Genomic DNA, 25,763 nt, shown 5'->3' on the forward strand with positions numbered 1-25,763 from the left:
TAACAGGAGCAGCTTGCTCTGTTTAAAAGAGTCTAATTACATCTGCAGCACTGTTGTAAAAACTCAGACTATTTTTGAACTAGAGTGGACAGTTTAAGTAAACTGTGAAGTTTCAATAAAGTCAGCAAGACAATGTTATGTGATTAATGAATAAACCTTCTGTAGATCTACAGGAAACCAATGGAAAGCTGACAGCTGTGCAGATGGTAGACTGCTCCTTCTATTTTCTCCCACTGCAACATGAAGGTGCCTGACTGTCTTGTTTAGATGCTCGTCTGCTTGACTCCCAGGCGGAGAAGTGATATAACCCCTCCTTCATAAATCTCTCCAGCCATCAACCTGGTAAGAGCCTGGAATAGCCATCAAGTTAAAAAAAAAAAAACACTTTCTTTCCGTCTGCTCACTCCTCGTCTTACACAACCAGCAATTAAATCTCAATTGGCCTCCTGGATGGAAAACATGAATCTATGTCAAGGGAACATATACATGCATGACTTTGTACCTCTCAAGTTAAATGCAGAGAGCAAAGAAAGTGGTAAACAAACAGGGATAATTGCTTCATTTAATAGTTTAATCTATACATGAGCTAATTTTGTGCAATTTTCTCTCATTACAATCAGTTATCCAGACGTGGAGAAATGGCAGCATTGCAGTGTCCCTTGGGAAATGTGACATCAACAAAGTGGTGCAGGGAGTTCAGACTGTATGCAATTACCTTAACCTCCACCACCAACAGGAAGACTGATTACACAACTTGAAGGAGAACAACACAAGAGCAGAAAACTACGAGAAAATAAATTAGTCACTTATAGACAGTGCAAGTGCCAAGAATTGCGCTTTTTATCTGTAGCTAAGTAACATTGATTTAAAAAAAAAAAAAAAAAATCCCAAAAAGAGGGAATTAACTTGGAAATCTCTGCTCTGATTTACAACCCTGCTGAGGCTTACAACCCTGCTGAGGCTTGTCACAGTGAGCAAAGGGTGAAAGTGCTTGCTTAGGTCCCAGGAGTGTTGGGGTTATGGTTGGTCCTATTGCCTTTGGTTGGGCCACCATGGAGAAGATTTAGACAGCACTGTGCAAGAAATATTCCTCACCCTGTGTCTTGGCTAACAATGCATTACAAATTGATAACAAGAAAGATGGAAGAAGCACTTGAACAGCTAGTAAAAATACATATCAGCCATCTAGGTGGTACAATGTAAATGAAAAAGATGAACCTAAATTATTCTGGTAAAAGTGGCACCATAGCCGTGGAAAAGTAGAACGTAAACGTAATGCACTGAACTTACCTAACAGCATTAACTTTCACTACTACTTCATAAAAGTAAACAAGTATTAGTACATTGAGTATCAAGAATAAAAGCACTCAACACAAAGAAGCATTGAGTAAGTTTTGTTTTTGGGGTGAAAAGTTTGAATGTCCAGTTTGGAGGAGGTAACATTTCAGCTTTCAGATCAGTTTAATAATGAAAGATGGCATCAAGAAGGAAGAAAAGAAGAAAGCAAACAGGAGAGAGAAGAGAGCTCTTTCATTAGTTTAAAGCATGATTCTACAAAGTAAATCATGACTAGAGCTGTGGGTTCTGAAATGTAGAGACGGTCTATACAAGCAGGAATACCATGCACTCGATTAAAATCAGAACTGCTGTGGGTGTTTTGGTCTGTTTTGTAATTGTTTCATGCTGTAGAGGGAACTGCTTTGTGTTTAGCTACTGTAGCGGACAAATGTGACCTTAGAGCAGCTGGGTCATGACAGGAGCTATTCCTGCTTCAGCCCCCGACATCCAGCCTCCCACCACATACCCCGACCCAGACTGACCACTCAACTCCACCCACCAACAATGCTTACAACGCCTGTGCAGTCTCTGATCCAGTTAACAAACTAAATTCCAAAATTCTAACAGAGGCAAACGCAAGTAAAGGCTGCAACACATCATAAAGCAAGATATACATGAGGAACCTAGCTGTTCTGAAACAACTGTCTTATTCATTCATTTAAGAGTAAAAAATACAACAGTCATACAATCATGGTAAACATCCGACAGTTAATGTCAACATCTCTAAATGAGAAGCAAGTACTTTGTTCTAGGTCAAGTCTTTTAGTGAAAATATTACATATCATCAGAAACAGACAGAACAATGCAAAGAGACATCGAGTTATACACTAACAACTGCATTAAAAGACTTTAATGTACAATATGTTTTTTCAGATCCATTGTTGATTAGCCAGGTAATTACAGTGAACTTTTTAAAAGCATTCAGTGTTAAAAGGGAGGTTTTTATTGTTTCTTTCCTTCTTCTAGTTCATCTGTTGGATAACCATATTGCCTAAAAGGTGAAACAGAACTGTTGAGGTTTTGTCTGTTTTTGCTATAATGAAATCTGAGAGGGCAGTCCCAATATATGACAAGGACCACACAATGTGTGTGTTTACATGTATGCAAGTATCCTAGTGATGATTATGCTTTGGGAGTATCCTGGTTGTGTTCGGCATCCCATCACGTTATGCTGGTTTCCAGAAACCGGCATCCCATCACTCACAATATGCTGGTTTCCAGAAATCTGGATTTTCTAGCTGAAGTACTCGGGTAAAAAGTGTGGACCTTATTCAGGTTGCTGACCAGATCTCTGATTTATGTGCGGGAGAATCATCAACTCAAGTTATCTTGTTGTTCTTCAGTTTAATAAAATGAAAATAAGATTCTAATAAAAATGCTGAAAGAAAGGAAAAGACTACATTGGTAATCCAGATCATAAATTTTAGGATATTTTTATAATAATTTTATGAGATGTTCAGAGATTGAAAGCCACCTGCAGGCTATAATCAGAACCCTGAATACCGTTATTTAAATTTTCTCTAAGGCTGGGTAGATCTTAAATCCGTATGCCCAAGTCCATATATGTATAGTTAGTTATAAAAGCATGCTGTTTGTGTTCAAGGGCAGTTTTTAGTTCTAAACTTCAGCCAAAACTGGATGTATGTACAGTAAATTACACTAAGTTTACAGTAAATTATATGTTTTCTGCAAATTACACTGAAAACATGGAAATTACTAATAGGACTTAAGTATGTGGAGGTTTGAGGACCAGTAGTCGTACTACACAAAGTAAACTGTACAAACTGCATCACAAATTAATAAATAACAGCAAGAGATTGTAATTGATCACATTTTATTTGATGTTCTTTTATTTATTGGTTCACTTTGATTTACAGAAAACCACTTCCCCTACCTGAGCCAAGATAAAAGTAAAGAAGAAAAGCACGGAAGAGCATCTGATCTGATGGGCAGTCATGACAGAAATCCTTTCTTGCATCAGTGACAGTACTCAAACAACAGTAAAAACAGATGGAGGTCTTGACACACAGTCAGACATAGGAGGAAAAAAGTATAAGAATGTCCAAAAATTTAGACTAGCAGCTTCCTCACTTCAGCCTTGGATCTTCCATTTCAGCTTCTTTGTATGTCCTCCAGCAGTTACGTAGCCATGATTTACAGGCTTCTGTGTGTTGCAAGATTTATCTGTCCTACTTTTTCTCTTCGTATTAAACGAATGATGCAATTAGGCTCCTTAATGTTGTCAGAGTGACACAGAGACATCTCTGAGGCCACTGGAAGGCAGAGTCAACTGCAGCATCTCAGACTATCATGTCTGACAAAAGGCTTCTGTAATTGTTTCAACAAAGACACTGACGCACGCTGGCTGTAAATGTCACTAGATACAATAGTAGTAGTTTTCAGACACAGAGCCGAGGGGCCAGGGGTCGAGAGGAGCCTCTGAAGGCGGCAGCTCCAGGGTTTTGCAGGGGCACTGAGGTCAGGTCCTTCACAGGCGCTGTTTGGTTTCAGCTCAGGTTTCCTGTTGCCTTTGCTCCCTTGTGTCAGCTGTCCAAATCGGTACAAACAAAGTGACTGCCACAACACCACTCTGGATAAACTCTGCTGCATACAGATCAGTGTTTACACAAGAGGATCTCTTCCGCTTACTGTCTGGCTCTTCTAAGTCATTCAACTTGTGATGTTTTTCTGCCACAGCCTCTTGTAACACATTTGTTGTGACGAATCAAGAATAAATTCCAGTATCATTCATTACATTTTAAGACAACTTAAGACATGTTAGAAAGAAACCTTAGGAAAAAATCCTCTGAGTTTGTATGATGAGGCAGTTTTCTAACATTACGATACCTCACATTTAGAGCAATAAAGCAGATGTTTTGATCCTACATGACAGTATTTTAAACATCTATTTTAACAGCTGTATTTGTATTCCTAAAAAAACATTTTATGCATTAAGATGCATGTGATGTGGGATGCATTTCCAGTACACATAAACAAAATGTTACTGCAATAAGTCACCATTTTGAAGACAAAGGAAAAACTGGAAAATGGACTGTATATTGTAATGTACTGTTGTTTTGAGATTTTATCACAGGGTAGCCAGATGTTCTGTTTAAACCAACAAATCTATTGGCATAACAGAAAAACAGCTGCCTTTCTATTTGCTACAAGTTCCCTCTCCATATTATTTCCATGGCTTTTCTGGAAGGTTTAGTCTGTAAAAATGTCTTGCAGCGGCAGACATTAAACAGCTCTTTCTTACAGAGTGATTGCAGGAAGAATCTGGAAGACGCATCATCTGTGCTGGAAAATCATGGCATGTCTCTTGAGAATCCATATGTGCTGCAGGCCTTCATGATGTCGGTTCCCGGAGAGTTTATACCATACAGTACTTCTAAATTGATTCAGTCATTTGGCTAATCCCCAACCTTTGTTTTTTCTTGTCTATATGACAGTATGTTCATATTTACAGGACAGGAGAACTTAACAATTTTAGTACTGAAAAGGAAAACACTGAGGGGAGTAAAATATTCTTGTACGCCTCTTTCTGCAAAAATAAAAATAAAGTAGTACTTCGTACCTTGGTGCATCGGCTGCTCTCTGAAGTCTCCCAGCTACTGGAATGCAACATCCGCTGCCATCTTGTGGTTATCTAGATATAACACCCACAATTGTTCTGTTAAGACAGAAGCAAAACTCATGTTCATAGCATTCTTCAATAATTATGTTATATTTTCAGGAATATGAGACAATCTATGTTTTTAAATAGGTTTTTATGTATGCAGTTTCTTTCTCCTTGATCAAAATGACAAACTGACTTTAAGTTTTCTGGTGATTATTTCTGGTGAATTCAGGTCACTCACATAATTACTGAAAAATAATCTATAAAATAGCACTCTTTGTCAATGTTTCATATGCATTTTGGCAAGTTCCCCTTTGCGAAAGAAACTTTTATCTATTGAAATAAAGGGTGTAAAATAAATAGAGGCTTTAAATTAAACTGTTACACATCTAAACTACACCCCAACCTTAATTTATGCATAAATCTAACTGTGACCAAAACACAGTCTCCCTCCTCAGACTTGTGTCCTACCTTAAATATAAAAAATAATATAAAGGACGAATGTCCTAGAGAAATTAGATGGATTTTGAATTCATGATTCCTGCACAACACAAGTTCCTGGGATGTTGTGCACTTCTAATCAGCTGACCACCATAAAAACTATCTTCACTTGACCTAATGTTGTTGTCACTATCATGAATACTGAACAATGCGGCACATGTTTCTAAATAAAACTGTATCCAAAGTACCAGATATCTTTATGTCAAATTAAATGTTACACCTTTTTATAAAGTGAAAAAAACACTACAAAGTGCCATGGTGTCTTCTCTTCAAAGGGCACATTGTTTGCACTGTTGCTAAGTTCCTGTTTTCTGTTCAACTGAATGTCCTACTGAGCTCAGCCCACATAAACTAATTCTTTTTGTTAAGAAGGCGAAAGGCACTCGTTACCAAGCAGCACTTTTTATTTGTTGTGTCTGTAATCGAGCATTGTGCCACTGTCTGTTTCTTTCTCCTGGGGCTAAAACTGTGCTCTCGGCATATGAACAAACAGTACAACTGCTCCTCCCTTCAACTATGAGGATTTAAACTTGTCTCTGTTAAAAGACCTCCATGAAATTCACGGTAAGCGCATACATTATTTAACCATCAACAAATAAAAATGGCTCCATGTGGTTTGCTACATCCACTGTCCTTAGTCTCCTTTGAAAGTAAAATGCAATTCACTGCAAGTCAAGATCTCTCCTTTACAAGAAGCACATTTCTCAAGCTAACAGAGACCAAGAGCCAAAGTGATGTGTGGAGCATCAAGCCTCCAGATTTCTCTCTGAAACTGTATAGATGCCTGTCTGTTCCTCGAAAGAAAGAAGAAAAGAACATTTTAAAACTAACTGTACCTCAGTGCGGTGAAACAAAGAGGAGAACTGGAATTTTCCTACCAAATGTTGTGCATGTGAATCCTGAGAGGAAAGACCCTCCGAAGTTCATCACATCGTACAGAGCACTGGATGCTCTGGAGTCTGAACTGATGTTTGTAAAGATGGGAAAATATAATTCTGGACCTTACAAAAACCCTAAACCTCACAACTTCAGACCAGTAAGTGTCAGTAAACACAAAATGATTTCTGTATTTTGAACTCAAAACACTGGTAAACATACAGACTGAATATGTGGGGTAGAAAGCACAGTTACACAGGTTGTGTATTTTAGAGTGTAATGTTTGGTTTAACCACAAGATGGTGATATACACATACTAGAACACTCAACCTTCTGCTTTAAAAAACTCACTCCAGCTTGATGAGGACCTTCCAGATATAATAACTGCATATGAGAGAGACCCTGGCAACCTGAATTTAAAATTAACAAACTTGGATACATGTAAGTAGATTAATTGCCTTTCCTTCTTCTTGACTGTAACTTTGCCTCCTATGTTGTGAATGCTTGTATTATTTTGTCAAAAGCTATTGTTAAATGTATAACTGCATCCACAAATGCATAAATGTAAAAATGTTCAATTAATACAATTTATTTTCTAGTGGGGCCCACCAGATCTGAGACAGACTTCAAGTGCAGAGATACCAAGACACAAATGGGCACCTATAAACCTGCAGAGCCTAAATGGGATCCAAAGCTCATCCTCCCTCCGCTGCCCTGGCCTCCAAAATCAGCTTCCTATACGGTCAGTAGATGGTATTTAACAGCATACCTGCATAAATTAATAGTTCTTCATGGAATTCTATCAGTCCCGTAGGGTTCTAATGTAAAAACAAGCCAAAATCATGTATTCATTATGCAGATTGTGTGCTGTAGCAATAATATTTCAAAGGACACACGTGAGTGCTACAAATTACATGCAGTGATGACCTTATAACACGATACATTGTTAAAGATTAAGTCCCGAGCAGTAAAGGAGTTGTTAAAATTCAACCTTGACTAAGTACAACATTAAAGTACTTCATACACATTGACACATAAGCAACGATCTAATAGCAATGATTATTTTTCTTGGTCACATTTTTGATGTGTGTCTTTCAGTGTACGTCTTTTAGTGGCACTGAAGTAATTGAGAGGATGATATTGCATGTTTTCATTGAGTAACAGATTTGAAAGCTTTCACCACATACAAGGCCACAGTAAAATATCTGGATGTCACTACTTTTAAACTATGAAGAAACACTGGCAGAAAGTTACCCAATATGATACAAATATATAAGAACATATAACACCTGCATGTTCTTTGAGTCTTCCCAGCAGACAAGGATTTGCAATTCCAGACAACAGTTTAGACCTGAAGTTGCTCCTTTTTTTAATTCTGTACAAATCTGCTTCACAGAGACACCAACGAAGAAGAGGAGCATACAGTGCGTTCTTGGACCGTGTGGAAGAGAAACTCTGTAGACAGTGGGAAAATAAATCATGACTCTTTTTTTCCTCTTTATCTTTTCAAAGTAATAATTAAGTGATCAATTTTGCTGTTTAATGTGGAAAATCAAATATTGAAAATGTTGCAAATTGCTGAATAGGTCTATTCATCATTCAAGTTTTTTTTTTTAACTTAGTTACAGGCAACTATCTTTTTTCTGTATTTATGTTTTTCAGTTTGTACTATCAAGCCTCTGGACAAAACTGTACATGAATACTAGTTTATTAAAATTTGTAAATGTGTACACCACTAGTACTGCAGGTGAAAGTAGGGTTGTGCAGATACAAATGCTGTTGATCAAGTACTCGCAATATTGTCTTCCTTCTCCAGTACAACCCAGTACTACTTCATGTTAACTTCACACTGGTTGAGAGGTACATTTGAGTGATGATGACAAAAGTAAAGAATGCTGCAAGCTTTGCACTGCTAAATAGTGCTGCATAGTAGCGACTTTGGGCAAACTTTGTTACATAGAAAAAGTTTGGTGACACAGTTGTATCACCTCTACAGTCTGAACTGGCACGAAACTCTCAAAATGTCTTTTTCTTAGATAAAAAGTGCCAGGCCTAACCTTGTGTCAATTTTCAGGGAAAAAGTTAAATTTGACTCCCATGAAACATCTGATTTCTGACTTTAAAATCCCACTGTATGAGCCTCAAACGGCAGGCAAAATCTAAAAGGCATCTACTATGACAAATTGATTTGAATTATGGAGTCATTTTGAATCTTTCTAAGCCCAGTAGGACATTTCCAGCCCTCACTATATTACAGAATCTGTCTTACCGAGAGCGCATCACCTTGTGAAAAAGTACATTAACAGCCTAATGCAGTGAAATTTGTTCTACGGCTTCATCACTGACTGATAATTGACTGAAGGTTAGGATTAGGGTCTCTCATCACTGTCACTGCAATGGTTTGATGTGGATTTAAGTCTGAGAAGTTGTATTAGAGCCATTGAACTATTATGTTAAAACAAATTTTAATCATAAAAATATTGCAATGTTATGAATTGCCAAAATGTACAGCAAGTAGTTGTACTTGGGCTGAGAAAGTAGCTATAAGCACATAAATAATCTAAAAGGGAATTAACAGAACTAGCATATTTAGAGACTCGTATAACCTAGTATAGCTAAGGACATGCAGGTTTTGTAGTGTCATGATGCACACTGGTCCACTGACAGCTGCTCATTCGTCGAACCAGGAATTATAAACACGTAAGCCTGCACATGTTCGAAGCATATCTGACATAGCTGCACATATGTGCTGAATGAGTCATCTGTGGCTCTGTCCATAACTCGCAGACCAAATATAAAATGAAAGAAATGTCAATGAGCCACAGGCTGCCATGTGGTTTCCTCATTTAAATCCCTTGTTATTCTTTCGAGTACAGAACAATGTAATAAAAAATATAACATCTTGTGGGAAAAGCAAAGCTAATGGGGTTTTTATGCAACAGTGTCATCATTCATTGTAGTACTGTGCAAAAGTTTACAGCAATTCGAAAAAAGCTGGATTGGGAATACAGAATTAGCAGTTAATGCCACAACAAAAACTATTTAAAACATCCTTGAAACACAACAAGGATGTTTCCTGCTTCACAATGGACCTCTGGGGGGTGACTATGCAACAGCAAGCAAGATCAGTCTGCATACTGTAAAGGCAGTGAGTTGACTTTAATTGACAAAACTTGTGCATTTTCACCTTATTTATGACCATTTGGAAAACAAAAACATGTATTATGCTTGAGTAAATGAAATGACGCTATGGAAGAAAAACCCTGACAATGAAACGTGAAAAATATATCACTCTACAGACTGAATGAATGATTATTACGTAGAAGAATGTATCATGAATTGGACATTATTTTAAAGGTGAATGGAAAGAAAATGCTGAAAACTGTCATTGTGGCTGAGTTTCATGGTAATTTTACTGTGTCACTGTTATGTTTTGTTGTGTGTATTTTAGGTTTTATGTATCTATATAAATGCACAACTAGTGACACGTTTCCAAACTAGCTTAATTCTTATAAATGCTGAAAAATTAATCACAAAACTAATACAATCCAAAAAATTGGTTTATGTAAAAAAAAACCTGTCATGCTTTAATATCTAATTAGATAAATATGATAATTCATATAATGAAAAAGTAGTTTCTTATTTAACATAACTTTATTATATTTGCATTTACGTCTGTATTATGGTTGACATTATTCAGATTTTTACTGTATGTATATATACACTACCATTCAAAAGTTTGGGGTCACCCAGACAATTTCATGTTTTCCATGAAGACTCACACTTTTATTCATGTGTTAGCATAATTGCACAAGATTTTTCTAATCATCAGTTAGCCTTTCAACACCAGTAGCTAACAAAATGTACCATTAGTACACAGGAGTGATGGTTGCTGGAAATGGGCCTCTGTACCTCTATGGAGATATTCCATTAAAAATCAGCTGTTTCCAGCTAGAATAGTCATTTACCACATTGACAATGTCTAGACAGTATTTTTGATTAATTTAATATTATCGTCATTGAAAAATTTTTTTTTTTCAAAAATAAGGACATTTCTAAGCGACCCCAAACTTTTAAACAGTAGTGTATAATATTTATATTTACTACATATTATGCAATATCATTGTTACAATATTGATGCTCAACTCTCCTTTTAGTCTTTAGAAATTAGCCCGTATCTGTTTGCTCTATTGTTCGATGTCTTTCTTACAGTTTATCGCTTCCTGTATGTCATGAGCAGCAGTAAACGTCAGAAATGTGTTCCTGTATCCTGATATCACGGTGCTTACAACATCCTACGTCCTAGTGCAGAGTGGCTGGTATTAGGTGTAGCCCGTGGTGTTGATTATAACCCCTGTCTCTGTGTGAAAATAAATAAATCGAACAAACTGGCGTGACCTACAACAGTTGAGAAACAGACGCTGATTATGTAAAGCCGGCAGTTGCAAAAAGAGTCAGCCACTGTTTGTTATCCTTCATGCACGATGGGCTGCAGTGAGTGTGCTGCTTTTCCTGCCCTCCCTCTGACCAATCATTTCAAACACAAACACACGGATGAATGGGGCGGCGCTGTTTCTGCACACAACATGCACCATTTACTCTCTCCGTGTCCGGTGTCTACACACACATAGAAACGGTGAGAAAGGAGAAACACGCTGACCGTCCGAGCCGAATTAACGGTAGGTTCAGTTCCCACTTTTAACGTTTCAGTCTCGCGCTGCTACTAGCTTAACTGATATTAGCATTCCGGAGCGCTTGTGAATGTTTATCGTTTACTTGAGCAAAAAATATATAGTAAAACGTCGGAGTGAAGACTTGAACAGCGTTTCTAAATGTATTTTGGTCTCCTGGGTTACATTTTCTCTACTTGACGATGCGACAGATTTCTTATGAACGTCTGAAAATACAAAAAGCACAATTTCGGGACAGTGTTTTAAAAGTTTTTAAACATATACTGACAACTCAGTTAAAAATATACCCCGTTTCTTGTGGGAATTGAGCTGAGGCCGTCTGTCCAGTTTTGTTTTGTTTTTATAGATGAAAACTGGCTGTAAATATGTGGGTTAGCTTAAAGGCACACTATTGAAGCGTAAAGTGAAATGGTGTGACAGACAGTCGGAGCAACAGGTGATCCTGATTCCCGGGCAGTCACGTGATTGACAGCTGGTTTAGCCAATCAGCTGACAGGGAATTGGGTGCGCCCAACAATCGCATGCTCCCGCAGTGCCTGTGTGGGCGTTGTTCCAGACTGGGCACACAGACACAGCAGCAGTGTCATCAGCAGTGGATCCATACGGGACACCGAGGACAGGCAGGCAGGGTGTATCTGTTTCTGGCGGAGGTTTTTTGCTGCCGTGGTGGCCGAAAAAACAGGCGGAAAATACACCGTGAGCTGAATGTGAGACTTTGTAGACGCTGGAGAGGACTGCGTTTGTGGTCAGGGAGGATTAGGTTGGTTGTTTTCTCCACAGACTGGTAGGTAAGACTGGAAACAAAAATGCATTTGTTTACCTGCGTTGTCAGTGGCCTTTTATGTCCTCAGTCCAAACTCATGCAGAGAAAGAGATTGAACTCTGTTTTAATTGAGCAGAGGATATGATGCTATGCAAGAAATCCAGACAGACTTGCATAACAAACATAAAGCAGGTTTAATAAATGTAACAGTGGGGCTTTAGCCACATTAATTTGTGCTTATGCTTTAGTTTTAGTGAAATATGGCGTCTGTAAGCTCCATACTGTGTGACTTCATACATATTAAGTATGAAATGAAGTAAATTAAAGTAATGTTCTTCCATTTTACTATGAATAATGCTTTGGCTCTGTTTCAGCAAGGTAACAAACCACTGACATTGAAATACCAGACTAGATACAATACACAACTCAGATGTCTTCCTGATCTTAAAGGATGCATTGTATTTACGGGAAGCGATACTTTTCTGGACTTTGACTGTTCTGAGTGAAACAAAAAGTAATGTCAGGTCATTATTTACAGGATAACAACACATGTCAGAAAAGCATTGCATTTTAAATAACCTCTTAGTAAATAACATTAAAATGCTGCAACATTTTCAGCACCGAAACAATCAGTAAAAATACAATATTAAGGTTTTGCAATGCACAAAGCTCACTTTCACTGCTGACTTGATGTTGAAGTTTCACTGCAGTTTCACTATTAAAAAAAATATTTTTTTGTATTCCAATAATTAGGGCTGGATTAATTATTTGTTTTTCTGGCCACTTGGGGCAGCCTAACAAATTGAAAACACAATATCTAACATACTATTACCTTAGAAAGTTTTTTCTTTAATGTGTCAGTAATCAGTCATATTCTTGCACATTTAGTAAACATGGTGCAACATTAATATCCACGTTCCCATTCATTACACCTCACAAATATGTCTAATAGTGCACACAAGCTTGTCACTGACTTTTCTCTCTGCCATTTGGGGCTGTGAATGTCTCATTTAGTGGGATTTAGCTAAAAACAGCTGCCTCCTGAGACTTGAAACAAGTTTATTTGGAGCATAATTTGAAGGCTGGAGAACATAAACAGGAGCTTAAAAAATGCTTATTTGAAATGACGTGAACAGTAGTTGAGTGATAATTCTCTGTGATTTAAGCTCCAGTGGGTTGCACCACTGAATACTTTTGCAAATTTTAGATCAGTGCAGCAAAACAAAAGCAAGATATGTACCTTTTGGAAGATGATGTAACAGAATATCCCTCTAATTAATGAGAAATTCCATACATACACTCAGTACACTCAAAGGGATTTGCTGCCACATCCTGAGTTGCTCTAGTATGAACAGAAATCAGTGGCCTCTGGTAAATATTAGTTAGATTTTGTTGTGAAATGTATACTACTCAGCTTGTTAACTTTGCGACTCATATTTACTTGCGTAGGAGACTAACGGGAAATGTGAAATTTTGTTGATTCTCTAAGTACTACATGCAGTCACAGTGGTTATTCTTTAGTCAAAGTTATATGGTCTCATCTTAGGTGCTGCTGCTTCTGTAAATCCACATGTCACCCACAACAACATGCAATATTCTTTCAGGTAGTTGCTGCAGTCATTTTGGAATACAAACAACTCCAAGGACTACTCCTCGGCGATTGGCTCTAACTTCCTAAATCATCTATCCTTCCCCATGCGGAAAGATGGGGAATGGATTATCGGAACAACCTAGCTTCATCTCAAGCATCCCGTTTTTCAGTTCTTTTCACATTGCCATCCTCGGACTAGACTCTGCTGGAAAGACCACCGTCTTGTATAGACTGCAGTTCAATGAGTTTGTGAACACTGTGCCGACCAAAGGTTTCAATGCAGAGAAGGTCAAAGTGTCACTGGGTGGCCACAGGACTGTGACGTTCCACTTCTGGGACGTTGGTGGTCAGGAGAAGCTGCGCCCCTTGTGGAAGTCATATACACGATGCACAGATGGCATCATATTCGTGGTGGACTCTGTGGATGCAGAGCGCATGGAGGAGGCCAAAACGGAGCTCCATAAAATCGCCAAGACCTCCGAGAACCAGGGAGTGCCCCTCCTGGTGGTGGCCAACAAACAGGACTTGAGGCACTCTCTGGGATTGGCTGAAATTGAGAAATTGCTAGCATTGAAAGAACTGGGCCCTGCGACACCCTGGCATTTGCAGCCAGCCTGCGCCATCATAGGAGATGGACTCCGGGATGGCCTGGACAAACTTCATGACATGATCCTGAAAAGGAGAAAGGCTCTTCGGCAGCAGAGAAAAAAGAGATAAACTTGTTATGAGATAGACTTCTCTGCTGTTTTATGTGAAGGAAACTAGGTGGATTTAAGGTTTCACCACAGGTTTAGATTCAGTACGCTGAGTTTTATCAGTCCAAATCTGAGCTTTAGGATTCCTGTCTCGATCTTGTATTTATGCTGTTGATCAGGAAGTGAACGTAAAGGAATACAGTATGACGATGAGAAAGTTTCAGACATGTGCAGATATGTAATAAAGAGTTTATATGGATTAAAAAGCACTGATGGTGTGGGGTCTGGAAGGGTGATCGAAGTTGTTTTAAGAATGCTGTATGATTTTTTGAACAGCTGTTCCAAACAATATTACCAAAAATAAATTTAGAAAAGGCTTTGACTAGTTGAAGGGTTATTTGGTAAATGAGTGAACAATGTTGTACCTGAGGAGCAATTTTATTTTACTGTTTCATATGTTATTCTAACTTGTCTATGTTTTACACTGGACTTTCTTCGTGAAAGAAAAGTATTATCATGCATTATTATAAATTTACTTGCTGTCTTGTATCAGATTTTTTAAAGCACTTTAGATTATTACATTGTATGGAGTTTACAGCTTTTAAATAGATTAAAGTTGTGTTGGATTTTACAGAAGTGCTTGGGCAAATTACAGCAAGTGCTACTGTACAGTAGTTGGTCCACAGTGGCCACATTGTCATTAGAAAGGTTATGCAGTATGTTTGCAAAATAAAATATCTTTAGAGCAATATTGATGTGTTATGGAAGATGTTGTTTTTTAATTTTTTTTCTTTTTTTTAAACAATTTGTGTTTTGGCTGGCAGAGAGGAATGATTACTGTAACAATCAGAACGTTAAAAGATCTCTTTTCAAGGCTCTACCAGTTTCCACAGAGGAGCTGCTGAAAGCCTGACACTTCAGGACTTGCTGTTCAGTTACATGCACATGTGATGCACAGCGTTTCCAAAAAACAAAATACATGCTCAGTCAAGCTAACCTGTAATTATCGCTTCTTCGGTTTCATTTCATGCAGCTTGCACACTAATTGTGTTGACAAGGGAACACACCCAAAACCTGAAGGTGCATTTAAGTAATTGTGTGCAGAAAATCTAAGACAGCTTGTATTTCTCCATAACTATATATATAGAGAGAGACAGTGTTTGCATCATGTGTAATGAGCTAACTGCACATAGACACAGGCAAAACTGTCAGTCTAGAATTCCAGACATGTCAAAAGCAAACCTCTGATCATTAATGAGGCCTTATATTACGATCCAAGTAACAAGCTAAAGCCCTCCACAGTTTAAATGTGTATTTCCTGCTGCAGTGTAAACAACTAAGAAATGCACTGATGTGTTACAGCTCCGACTAGTCATCCTCAGGGCTTGAAAATGTTGTCAGGGCAGTCTGGAAGTCAGATCCAGTAGAACAGGCTAGGACAGGAGACCATGAAGCCAGGGGCATTACTGAGTATTTTTGGACTGCGCTGAGGGCGGACACGTTGCCCAGTGTATTAACGCCATTTGTTCTCCCATTCCTTTGAAACAATTAATGACTGTAAGCCTAACAGGCCAGTGCAGCAGCTGGCATTCTAAAATAACTGTGATGCAGATGGGTAGTTTGCACTGCTCACTGACTAAATCAGCAAACTTCCTCACCATATAAATATCTGTTCCACTTAAATGTCATAATTATGACCCTGATGTGGGATTTTGGTGCAGTATCTCAAGGGGGGTTGTTACTTTTAAAAATAGAAAATAACACATTCTCAGCTCTAGATTTTGCAGATTTGTGTGACTTTGGGGCTAAGGCTGAAAATAAACGAACTCAGTGGGACACTTTTTGATTAATTCAAAGATTTTCTTATCAGGTAGTTCAAAGCAGAGTGGAACAGTACATGAGCAGGAATGACATGCAACAAAAGATCCAGAGTGTTGTAGATACATGTTTGTCAGGTTCTCAGGATGCCTCATTTTTGTCAAATGTTGACTAATCATGTTTTTGTATTTCGAAAACCCAGGTGCCTCTTAACTTGTTTGCCAAGGAAGGAAACTCAGAGGGCAAAAGCAGTTTCACATTTTTCCTGATTCTGCTTCCCTTTCTTTCGAAGCCACGTCAGCTTTGTGTGTGTGTGTAAATCACTTCATATGTCCTGGCTTGTGTGTGTTGCTCAGGTCATTTCCTTTGATCTGCTGAAGCACTCACCAAGGGATTACTGTTAGTTACTGGTTCTGTACGTCATAGAGCACATTCCCTCTTGTGCTTCATTTTTGCTGACACAGTTCAGTATGTCTAAAAACATATGGTGACCGTAATAAATATAATCACTTTACTTTGTACAGTATAATCACTTTTCTTGTACAGGGCTCCCTCTGTCCCTTTTGTCTTTCCCCCCACTGGTCCTTGGAGAGTCCTCTGTGATAGGTGGATTAGGGTGAATAACCCTCATGTCCAGAGGCCATCCATTAACCCATTAACCTCAGATGGTGTGCTTGGCACAGGAATAGGCTAGCAATATGTGGTAAAAGTGCACTGCAGTGCCTTCATGAGCACGTCTTATTTGGAGTAGCTCATCCGTACAATCCTTCCCACTCAGTGTTGCTGTTGTGCTGTACTGGAGCCATCTCCACTGTTGTTGCAGAGACGCCTGAGGCAAGACTGAGTTTTTTTCCAGGTTGGGCGGCATACAACTGAACAAAATGTTCAACTATGTGAAAACAGATTTTTCTACAGCCTATCACAGAGCTACAAAGTGGGAGGAGTTGCTGGTTCCTGAGGGATTGCTCCGCACTGTAAATTCCCATGTCAAAGTGTTTTTTTTAATGATATCTTTGGTGTTACTCAACATAGTCACACCCTTAAACACCCTCAACATACATAGAAACACAAGTCATCAAGGAGTCTCATGGAGACTTTAACTCTACAGGTTTATGTTATAGCCATTTGTTTAAAAATTTTTTTAACTGTGTTCCTAAGAAGTCATATTTCTTTCTGAGATAAGAGACAGTTGTAAATACTACAATACCCATGAGACATGCCCTCTGTTGCTGTGGAGAAGAGGCTAAACAGAAGCTGTTGTAAATAGGAATGCTTTGTTTTCCCAGCTGACAATAAAAACTCACACCATAGTTGCTAATTTCACTGACACTTAACTGCTGGTGCATAAAAAAATCACTTGTTTAACTTGACGTTTCTAATTTTGGAGCTGCAGTTCACTTCTGTTCTGAAGGTTCTGTGTGCAAAAGCCTCTGCCTTTGACTTTTTGGGGAGGGTAATGTAATTTGTACTGGTTGTTCAATCAGAAAAGTTTCATGTCCATACAAGCCTGAGACAGGCTCCAGCCTCCAGTTACCTAACATGCAGAAAGAGACTTCTACTTTATGAAGCTCTGATCCAAAATAACCTCAACTAAAACAAATCTTCAGTTAAATTATCCTTGACAAGTAGTTTGCCATTGTCAGTTATAGTCTTTTTCCCCAAAAACTGTCATATTGGGAGTTTTCTGTTCATATTTTAAGATTTTTTTTTTTTAAAAAGGACTGTTAGTGAGAGTCTAAAGGCTCAAGTTGGACTTACTAGAGTCTAGAATCAACATTCATGCACACCTAATCTCCATTTGTATTTGCCACAGAAGAGACTGAAACTGTAGTTTCTGAATACCAATGATTAGTTATGCTAATAATTAGCCTTTTCATCAGCCTTCCTTTGTGAAGTAAAGATGCGCCTTCATCGTGAAATCACATTGACAATAAAAGCAAGCGACCAGACTAGATGAGACATCCATGCTATGAGCTAAACTGAGATGAAATTTAAATGACTCACAGGGAACTCAGGTCAAAATAAATTTGAACTAAAAGGGAGCCTGAACGTGATCGCATGAATGTGGATGTGCATGTGTGAGGCAGTGTGTAAATTCCTCTTTTGACCTTGAACCCTGGGGTGCACAGTTAACACTACCTCAAGCTGCCAAAGCACATGCATGCTCAAGCACAACCTGTTTCACAAAGAGTCCAGAAAAATTTAGTTTTCTTTTGGAACCTGAGAGAACCACATAGACACATTTTTGGTGCAATGCAAAATACATATAATGTACATATAAGCCCTTGCTTTGCATGTCCACAACACAGTAATGTTTGTGTCAAACTGCACCTCTGTGCTTTCCACATAAGCCTGTCCCCAGAGGGTTCTCTTACTCTGCTGAGTTTTGAGATTTATCCCATTGCGTACTTAAAAAGGGGGCATTGCAATATATGCATACTCGTAGCCTGCTTATTATGCAAGGTTATCATGACGGGGATTCATTTTTTTCCCCCAGTCTATTGAGAGCAAGTGGCCTATTTACATGTGAATTCCTCCCACAGCCCCGCAGCCTCGTTCAAAGTAGCAAACGGGGCCACCTGCAAGGGGAGACGGGGGAGACAGGGGAGGAGGAGGGAGACGCTGTTAGAGGAGCTACAGAAGTGTACTCCTGTTTTCTTTGGTGCAGCGAAGAGAAGCTGGTTTCAGTAATCCTTAGGATACACTGGGAGAGAAAACTGGGCCAAAGTGAACAAAGGTAACACGGACAAAAACCGTCTTCTATCACCTGAATGTCCTTGTTCAGATTTTTATTTCACTAAGATTAAGGAATCAAAAAGAATTGCTGTTATTCCAGGAAAACACTTTTTAATTAACACTTTGGATGTAATGTTTTGGTCTGAAATAAAAAATACACAAATGGTAGGGAATTGTTTTAGTTCATGTAAGAAAAAACACAAATCATATTTTGAATTTGAATTCCTTAAAAGTTTCAGTACACCTAAATAAAGAGCTTACTGGATTGTCAAAGTGACCATGAGGTGACTGCAACCAACAATTTGTCAAATTTTACGGAACTTGTAGTTATTTTTCATGTCAGCTACTCCTGCTTGTTTTGGTGTGTACAGATAAATACAACATAATGGATGCCTTTGAAAAGAGGCTTTTTGAAACTGCTAACTTTTCAGCATGTTTAGAACTAGTATTTTACTCGCTATTTTTTTTTTTTTTTTTTTTAAAGGAATGTTTTACTCAAAGGGTCAGGTCACAAAGGAATCATTCTTGATTTCTTAGTTGTGCTGATGAGCCCAGAAATCTTTTTTAAAAATTTTTTTATTGAAGAATCTGATGCCAATAGTTTGTTTTTGGCAGTTTTTGATTAACACATGTAGAGTTAAATGACACAATTTAAAGCTTAGATTTAGTGATTTTTTTCAGATGAAAATGCATGTTACACGAGTCATTTAAAAACTGTCGCAAAGTAGAAAATCTGACAATTCCTTTAGTTTTTACAGTTTCTGCTTCTGATAAATGGTGCTCTGGTGATTCTTTTGGGAGTTTGGGGGCTTAAAGGCTTAAACCAGCCAACGTATGAAAGCACTGCACTGTGCTATCAAACTAACTACTGTCTAACGCACACCTGGTAGATGTGTGCAGGAAAATGAAATTAGGCAAAAGAAGAGATTTCTACTTACAGTCAGCACAGAGTTTTTTGGAAATGCAATCTTCTGGTCAAAGCATCCATTTAAAATTTTTCTTTTATTGAGTTTATCCATGAAGACTGTTAGACTGTATGTTTATGGTAAAGTAGTGTCATTAAACTAAACTTATCTACTTAAAATCTATGATATTGTCTGTCCAGCTATTGTGATGTAAATAATACATATTATAGGCTGCATCACAATCTGGTAAAATGTACCCAAGCAAAACAAAAACTCAGTTATTGGGACTACATGCAGAGCTAAATATTGTTTCTTTTTTAAAATAATTTTTTGGCCTTTTATTATATAGGACAGTGGAGACAGACAGGAAATGTGGGTACAAGAGTAGGAGAATGCCATGCAGTAAATGGCCATGGGCTGGATTCGAACCCATGACAGCTCTATTTGAGTTTATAGTCCCTGTTTTTGGGTCATCCACTCAGCCAGCTGAGCTATCTGGATGCCCAATAGTGTTTCATTTTAATACAACAAAAGTATAAGTCTTTACTTGTGTATTGCCACCACTGTTCCCTCTAAGCTGCGCGCGTGCGCAATTGCGCACTGCTGACACGGTCTCAGCGCACAGAAAATCTGTGCGCTGTGCACACAAAAAAAATCCAACCTAAATTGTAAATAAAATTAACATGTAACAATTCATTCTGTGCTATTTTTCAATGTGAGTCAGTGAGTGACCGGTGACTGGCTGCTGCAGCCAATGATGTGATTCACATACGTAGTTACCATAGACTGTATATAATGGTATTTACGCAGCTAATCAACGTCAGGCGTCCTTATGTGCAGCCACTGTTGTTGTCATAGATATGAATGAGTAGATAGGACACGTCCCTTTGAGCTGCGTACTACGGCGAGGCTAAGCTAGTGGGGGCAAAGTTTCAGTGCATTCCGTTGATGTAGACAGCTTGAAAACGGTATGAAGTATGCCGGCTCACTGTGCTGCATACAGTTACACACTGCGTCATACGATTGAGACAAGGAAACTTGGAATGACTTTTCATAGGTAAGAATAGTTTTTGGCTCTTTTTTCATTACGAAATCTTGTTGAGAGCTTCCAGTCTATGAGAGCTAACTAGCTAGCCACTAGCAAAACACTAAGGCGAGCTAGCAGCTTGACAAGCAAATGCCAGACGATTAATAGTAGCTGTAGTATAGTTGTACAAGCAGTAGCAGTAATACTAAAAGTATAAGCAGTAGTAGTATAAACAGCTGTTAGAGTCGTAGAAGTAGTATCAGCATTTGTAATAGTATTACAAGTTGTAGTAGCAGTGCCAGTATCAGCAGCAGTAGTGTACTACTACTACTACTAGTAGTAGTCACATTGCTATTACTACCACCAATACTACCAATAGTAGTTATAAAGTTTAACTCATGTATATCCAGATTACCATCTATGTTCTTCCTCCAAACCCATTTTATGATTGGGATTACAGGCAGTTCTTTAGGACTGCTCTCAAATAATTGAAATGTTACTAAACAAGGTTATACATATCAAATTAAATAGCTCTGGTCTCCAGTATATTGGCAAATTCGGTTCTTTGTATTTAATTTATTAGCATGATTTCTTTTTAATATGTTGTGTACAGACTTACTTACTTCTCTGTCTACTTTTCTTACTCCATGTAGGTTTCCCAGAGACTATGGGTTGAGGAGGAAGTGGAAGTTTGTCGGCTTAGACCTGGTGTCATTCCATCAGTGTTAAACTTCCCGGCTCATCTTGGAAGAGTACGTGCCAGAAAGACCACGACCAAGCAGCCTTGAGATCTTAGGCAGCGTCTCCCTGAGGTGGGTGTCAACGGTGTTCACGGTCAGGTCTGTGGTAATCGTCAAAAAACAAAACAGAAAAAAATCTAGATTATAAATCAACATGTAACCAAAGCACTCTGTGTATAACGCCATAGTATAGGATGTAGTTCAGAAAATGTCAAAGTATAGTATGCTTTACTCAAGAATAACATAGTATGGCCTGTAGTTCATAGTACAGCATGTTGGCAAGAAAAAAAAAACTAAACAGATTATTATGTGGTTCAAAAAGTGCAAAATGATAGGATGTTGCCTAAAATTGTCATGTATATGTGGTTCAAAAAATTTCATAGTACAATATATTGTCAAAATAGTATGTTATTCAAGAAAACATCAGAGTATAATATGTCGTCTAAAAATGCCATAGAATAATATTTCATTGCACAAGTAAAAGTATAGTAAGTTTTAAAACTGTTCAAATTCTTATATGTTGCTAAAAAACAACAAAAAAAACTAAAACAAAAAAAGTCAGTAATATGTCAATTAAAAAAGCCTATAGTATAGCGACGTCGCCCAACAAACATCATAGTATAGCATGTCGCTCTAAAAACGTCACAGTATAACCTTTAGTCCACAGCTGTCAGTAGGTGAGGAGCAACACAAAAACAGTCCAAATGCTGGTTTCCAGAGGGTTAGACGAGTATTTATTTGAAAGAGTAAGTTTACAACAACACAACATGTGAGGGGGTTAAAAGCAAATGGGTGTTAGTAAAATAAAAATAAATAAACAGAACTAAAAGTGAACTTCATGTTGACATTGATGGGCATTCCAACCAGGAACAAAGTAAAAGATAATCAATACGAAAAAAAACTCTTCCTGTTCACCTCTTAAAACCCCAAAACACACCGCAGTAGCACCCTAAACTAAAACTACCAATGGGTTCCCTGTTTTCCTTTGTGAACAATTCAAAGGTCCCTCTCTATCTCCCCACACATCCACCAACCACTGGAACACATCTCCAACGTTCTGCTGGGCCAGCTCAGCTTCCCCTCAGAAGAAGTTCCACCACCTGCCAGATGAAGGAGCCTTTTGAGAGGCAGCTGGCATCGTGATTGGACTGTACTTTGGTCTGTTCCAATCCAGCTTCAGCTCCAGAGACGGCAGGCGGGACGAGTCAACGGAGGCCGGGTGGACGAAGGCATGCAGCTGAGTACAATCCAGAAAACAACAGAGGAGGAGTGCAGTGACTCAGAGCCAGAACAACCAGAGTAGCATGTATGTCTCTTAGAAAACATCATAGTATAGCCTTTGGGATGAAAAAATGCCATCATATACATCGTATATTGTACAAATAACAAGTCAAAGGAAAGAGACATACATTGTAGAACTGTAGTAATTGTGGGCTGACTGATTTACTGATTATCAGTATTTTATTTTTTACTGATTTACGGTAATAAATACATTTAAAAATGGCGTTACTTTGGCTCTGAACCTTTATCTACCTGTGGTCGCTCTGTCCTCTGGAGTGATTTGATTGGTTATACGTCACGAATAAAACTCCTTTAACTTAATATCTGTAAACAAAACAAAAACGTATCAACAAAGTTTTCTGTTAAAGTTTGTGTTCTTGTAAGTTTAACTCCAAGATTTTAAATACTTTCATTTACTGCAAATGATTATCTACTCCAAATGTCTCACTAATAATCATTATCAGCCTTAAAAACCCACAAAACACCCCTCTATACTCGACCACACTTAGTACAGTCCGGTTCCCCCTTCTATAAATCTACTTGGAATCATCCACTTCCTGTTTGTCAAAGTGGCCTTCTACCTGGACAGGTTTTGTTGGAGCTCATGCAACAAACACTTTGGGTAACTGCACTTTAATATGGATGGATGACACTGAATTAGAGTCTGTTTTAATGAGACTGAGTTAAGATGTGTAGCTCTGTCATTAAATAGGAAATTATTTCTCAGAATTCACAGAGGAAAGTCTGAAATGTTTGCTAGGTTAGTGTCCCACATGTTCTTTGGCTCAGCTAAAGCTAACTCTCTCCAACTTCTGGATCTCTTGAGTTGCTTGTTGTTAAAATATCTTGCTAGAGGTGCTGAAGCTCAGAAAATCGGAGATGTTTGTTCAAAATAAGCTCATTCTCAAGTCTGATCTGAACTGTCCTCTTTTGTTTTAACTTTCCCTAAACTTAGGACTTAATGACAGAGCAGCACATCCAGACTCAGTCTCATTTATGTAGAGATTAAACTTCAGTGTCATTCATTGATGTTAAAGTGCAGTTTTTCAAATGTTTGTTGCACATGCTCCCGACCAAACCAGTCCAGGTGGAAGACGATGTGAAGAGAAAGCTCCAGAGGATGAATATCACACATTTACACTGGAAATTAATGTCCTTTAATTAGACATTGTCATGCAAAAGTTGGATTTCCCTTTGTTGAGTGCTTTGTTGATGTTGGTTTCAAAATTTTTTTTGACACTCGGCCCCAAAGATTAAAACCTTCTACAGCTCACAAGCTGCAACAATTCACACATTATCAACTATCTTTCTGACTAAACTAAGATAAAAAGTGAAAAACTGCCTGATTCCTGCATCATGAATGTAAATCTTTTGGTTTTTATGACAGTAAACTGAATATATTTGGGTTTGACATTTTATAAACCAAAACAAGAAATTAATTACTGGAGAAAACGATCAACAGATTAATGGACAAAGAAAATGTGTTTTCCAACATATATGGCTGAATTACTCCAACATTACAAGATACATACAGTTTTAATTCAATTTTATTTATATAACGCCAATTACAGGTCAAATTGTCTCAAGACGCTTTATTTTTATATTTTTTTGTCATACTTAAAATATGACAAAGTAAGAAATTTAAAGCTCTTGACTAATCCAATTTATTATTTGGTTTTTAAGATATTAATCGACAATTAAAATAAGTTTCTCCATTAAAACTAATAAACATGAGGTCAAATAGAAGGAACAGTTTTAAATACTGCAGTCCCACGACGACAAGAATAAAGTTTGTCAACAAAAAGTAAATCTGCTGGTGGATTCTATTAAAGTCCTAATAAATGATAATAAAGTGTGATACTAAAGATTTGTGGTGCTAAAAATGTCCAAGTAAAGATATCAAGTTGAACATCTGGATGGAGGTTGATAAAAGTTGACCTTCTTTCATTTCTCTGGAGTCGACTCCATGGATTTTATGGATGGTGGTTAAAGACCTGCTCTTCTAGTCGTCGTCCTTCTAGTTGTTCTAAAAAGTCAGTCCATCCTGGCCGACTTCAACACCTCTTCATGACGACTTGCCCTGCCTCGGACCTGGTGGAAACTCCAGAAACTCGGGAAAACCTGTGGAGACTCGAAGAACTCGTGGAGACTCGAAAAACTCGTCGGGCGGGGGAAGGTGTGGTGGGTGGTGGTGGGAGGTGGGGGAGTAGAGGGGGGAGGCCGCCACCCACCTCCCCACCTACTCTCCGCCCTGACTCCACCCAGACTCCGCCTTGCCTCCGCCCATGTGGTCACTTCAGGAACTACGATGCCAAAGGGACGACGAATTTATTTCTTTTCATCTGATCTGTAGCTCAGTGAGTTAAGGATTTGCCTGTGGAGCTGCAGGTCGCTGGTTCAAGACCAGACCCTTCTTAAATTTTCTCAATATTCTGACAAAGACAAAGAAAGAAAAAGGCCGGTGGCGGGTCTCGAACCTGCGACCTTCCAGTCTGTAGTCTGTCTTCTTTTCCCCTGAGCTACTCGCTCAGATACTAATTCTTCTTTTTTTTGCGCATTTATCATCTATTTTTTGTCGTTTTCGAGTTTTTTTTTAACTCGAGTCTCGACTCGACCGTTTTTCTCAGGAGGTTGGACTTCAGCCTTTGTGCTGGAGGGTGGAACCCTCAGTTTCAAGACTTTCCAAAGCCTCCACACCTCCCGAGTCCTCAGGACCTGAGCTTTCACACAGTCTGAGGGCTGAAATTTTCTAACTCCCACAGTAGTTCTCTGTTAGATTTACCTTTCAGACAGTCCAAGGACTGAAATCTTCTCAGTTCCTGAGTAGTTCTCTGTTAGTTTGAACCTTCAGACAGTCCAAGGACTGAAATCTTCGAAGTTCCTGAGTAGTTCTCTGTTAGTTTGAACCTTTAGACAGTCTGAGGACTGAAATTTTAAAAGTTCCTGAGTACTTCACTGTTAGTTTGAGCTTTCAGACAGTCTGAGGACTGAAATTTTAAAAGTTTCTCACTACTTCTCTGTTAGTTTGAACCTTCAGACACTCTGAGGACTGAAATTTTAAAAGTTTCTCAGTACTTCTCTGTTAGTTTGAACTTTCTGGTTAACAGAAGCCTTAAAACTTGTGACCGAGTCTTGATTTCACATTTAGACCATCCGAGTTCTTCTCAGACCTTCACCTG

At 38.4% G+C, this 25,763-nt stretch overlaps 2 protein-coding genes and 2 long non-coding RNA genes across 8 annotated transcripts in view; 3 read left to right on the forward strand and 1 right to left on the reverse strand.

Annotated features, from left to right (window-relative positions):
- Positions 1-22,598, forward strand: part of LOC129349614 (uncharacterized) — a 76,702-nt gene extending 54,104 nt beyond the window's left edge. The window contains exons 1-3 of one of the 2 annotated variants that reach the window (XR_008602676.1): positions 19,471-20,593; positions 21,217-21,375; positions 22,306-22,598. This is a non-coding gene — a long non-coding RNA (uncharacterized LOC129349614). Of the gene's footprint in view, positions 1-19,470; positions 20,594-21,216; positions 21,376-22,305 lie in introns of those variants that run through there. The other variant, XR_008602677.1, reaches the window with a different exon arrangement.
- LOC129349615 (uncharacterized) overlaps positions 3,176-25,763 on the reverse strand; it is a 48,584-nt gene continuing 25,996 nt past the window's right edge. Inside the window, exons 2-4 of the long non-coding RNA XR_008602678.1 lie at positions 21,187-21,404; positions 4,919-5,014; positions 3,176-3,885 (exon numbers count right to left, since the gene is read on the reverse strand). This is a non-coding gene — a long non-coding RNA (uncharacterized LOC129349615). The remainder of the gene's footprint in view (positions 3,886-4,918; positions 5,015-21,186; positions 21,405-25,763) is intronic.
- si:dkey-30e9.6 (uncharacterized protein LOC564083 homolog) lies at positions 5,858-10,725 on the forward strand. Of its 2 annotated transcripts, XM_055013443.1 has the most exons (5): positions 5,858-6,025; positions 6,171-6,497; positions 6,694-6,778; positions 6,937-7,079; positions 7,734-10,725. In XM_055013443.1, the coding sequence occupies exons 1-5, from the start codon at positions 6,014-6,016 to the stop codon at positions 7,818-7,820; spliced, it is 654 nt and encodes a 217-aa protein (XP_054869418.1). In that variant the 5' UTR covers positions 5,858-6,013; the 3' UTR covers positions 7,821-10,725. The 2 variants fall into 2 exon arrangements, with proteins under 2 accessions (XP_054869418.1, XP_035807604.1); XM_035951711.2 differs by having other exon boundaries at positions 5,858-6,497.
- On the forward strand, positions 10,872-14,828 carry arl4aa (ADP-ribosylation factor-like 4aa). Of its 3 annotated transcripts, none has more exons than XM_023277873.3 (2): positions 10,872-11,016; positions 13,396-14,828. In XM_023277873.3, exon 2 carries the CDS (start codon positions 13,497-13,499, stop codon positions 14,097-14,099), a length of 603 nt encoding a protein of 200 aa, XP_023133641.2. In that variant the 5' UTR covers positions 10,872-11,016; positions 13,396-13,496; the 3' UTR covers positions 14,100-14,828. The 3 variants fall into 3 exon arrangements, with proteins under 3 accessions (XP_023133641.2, XP_023133643.2, XP_023133642.2); XM_023277875.3 differs by lacking the exon at positions 10,872-11,016 and adding an exon at positions 11,101-11,816; XM_023277874.3 differs by lacking the exon at positions 10,872-11,016 and adding an exon at positions 11,103-11,812.

This window comes from Amphiprion ocellaris, chromosome 9, assembly GCF_022539595.1.
Source record: "Amphiprion ocellaris isolate individual 3 ecotype Okinawa chromosome 9, ASM2253959v1, whole genome shotgun sequence".
NCBI lineage: Eukaryota > Metazoa > Chordata > Actinopteri > Pomacentridae > Amphiprion > Amphiprion ocellaris.

Excerpts from the sequence above, each read along its gene's own strand:
- si:dkey-30e9.6 (XM_035951711.2), top strand. The coding sequence starts at position 6,063 with ATGGCTCCATGTGGTTTGCTACATCCACTGTCCTTAGTCTCCTTTGAA. Across the intron at positions 6,498-6,693 it reads AACCTCACAACTTCAGACCA|CTTGATGAGGACCTTCCAGA; the intron begins GTAAGTGTCAGT and ends AACTCACTCCAG. Across the intron at positions 7,080-7,733 it reads CAAAATCAGCTTCCTATACG|AGACACCAACGAAGAAGAGG; the intron begins GTCAGTAGATGG and ends TCTGCTTCACAG.
- arl4aa (XM_023277873.3), top strand. The coding sequence starts at position 13,497 with ATGGGGAATGGATTATCGGAACAACCTAGCTTCATCTCAAGCATCCCG.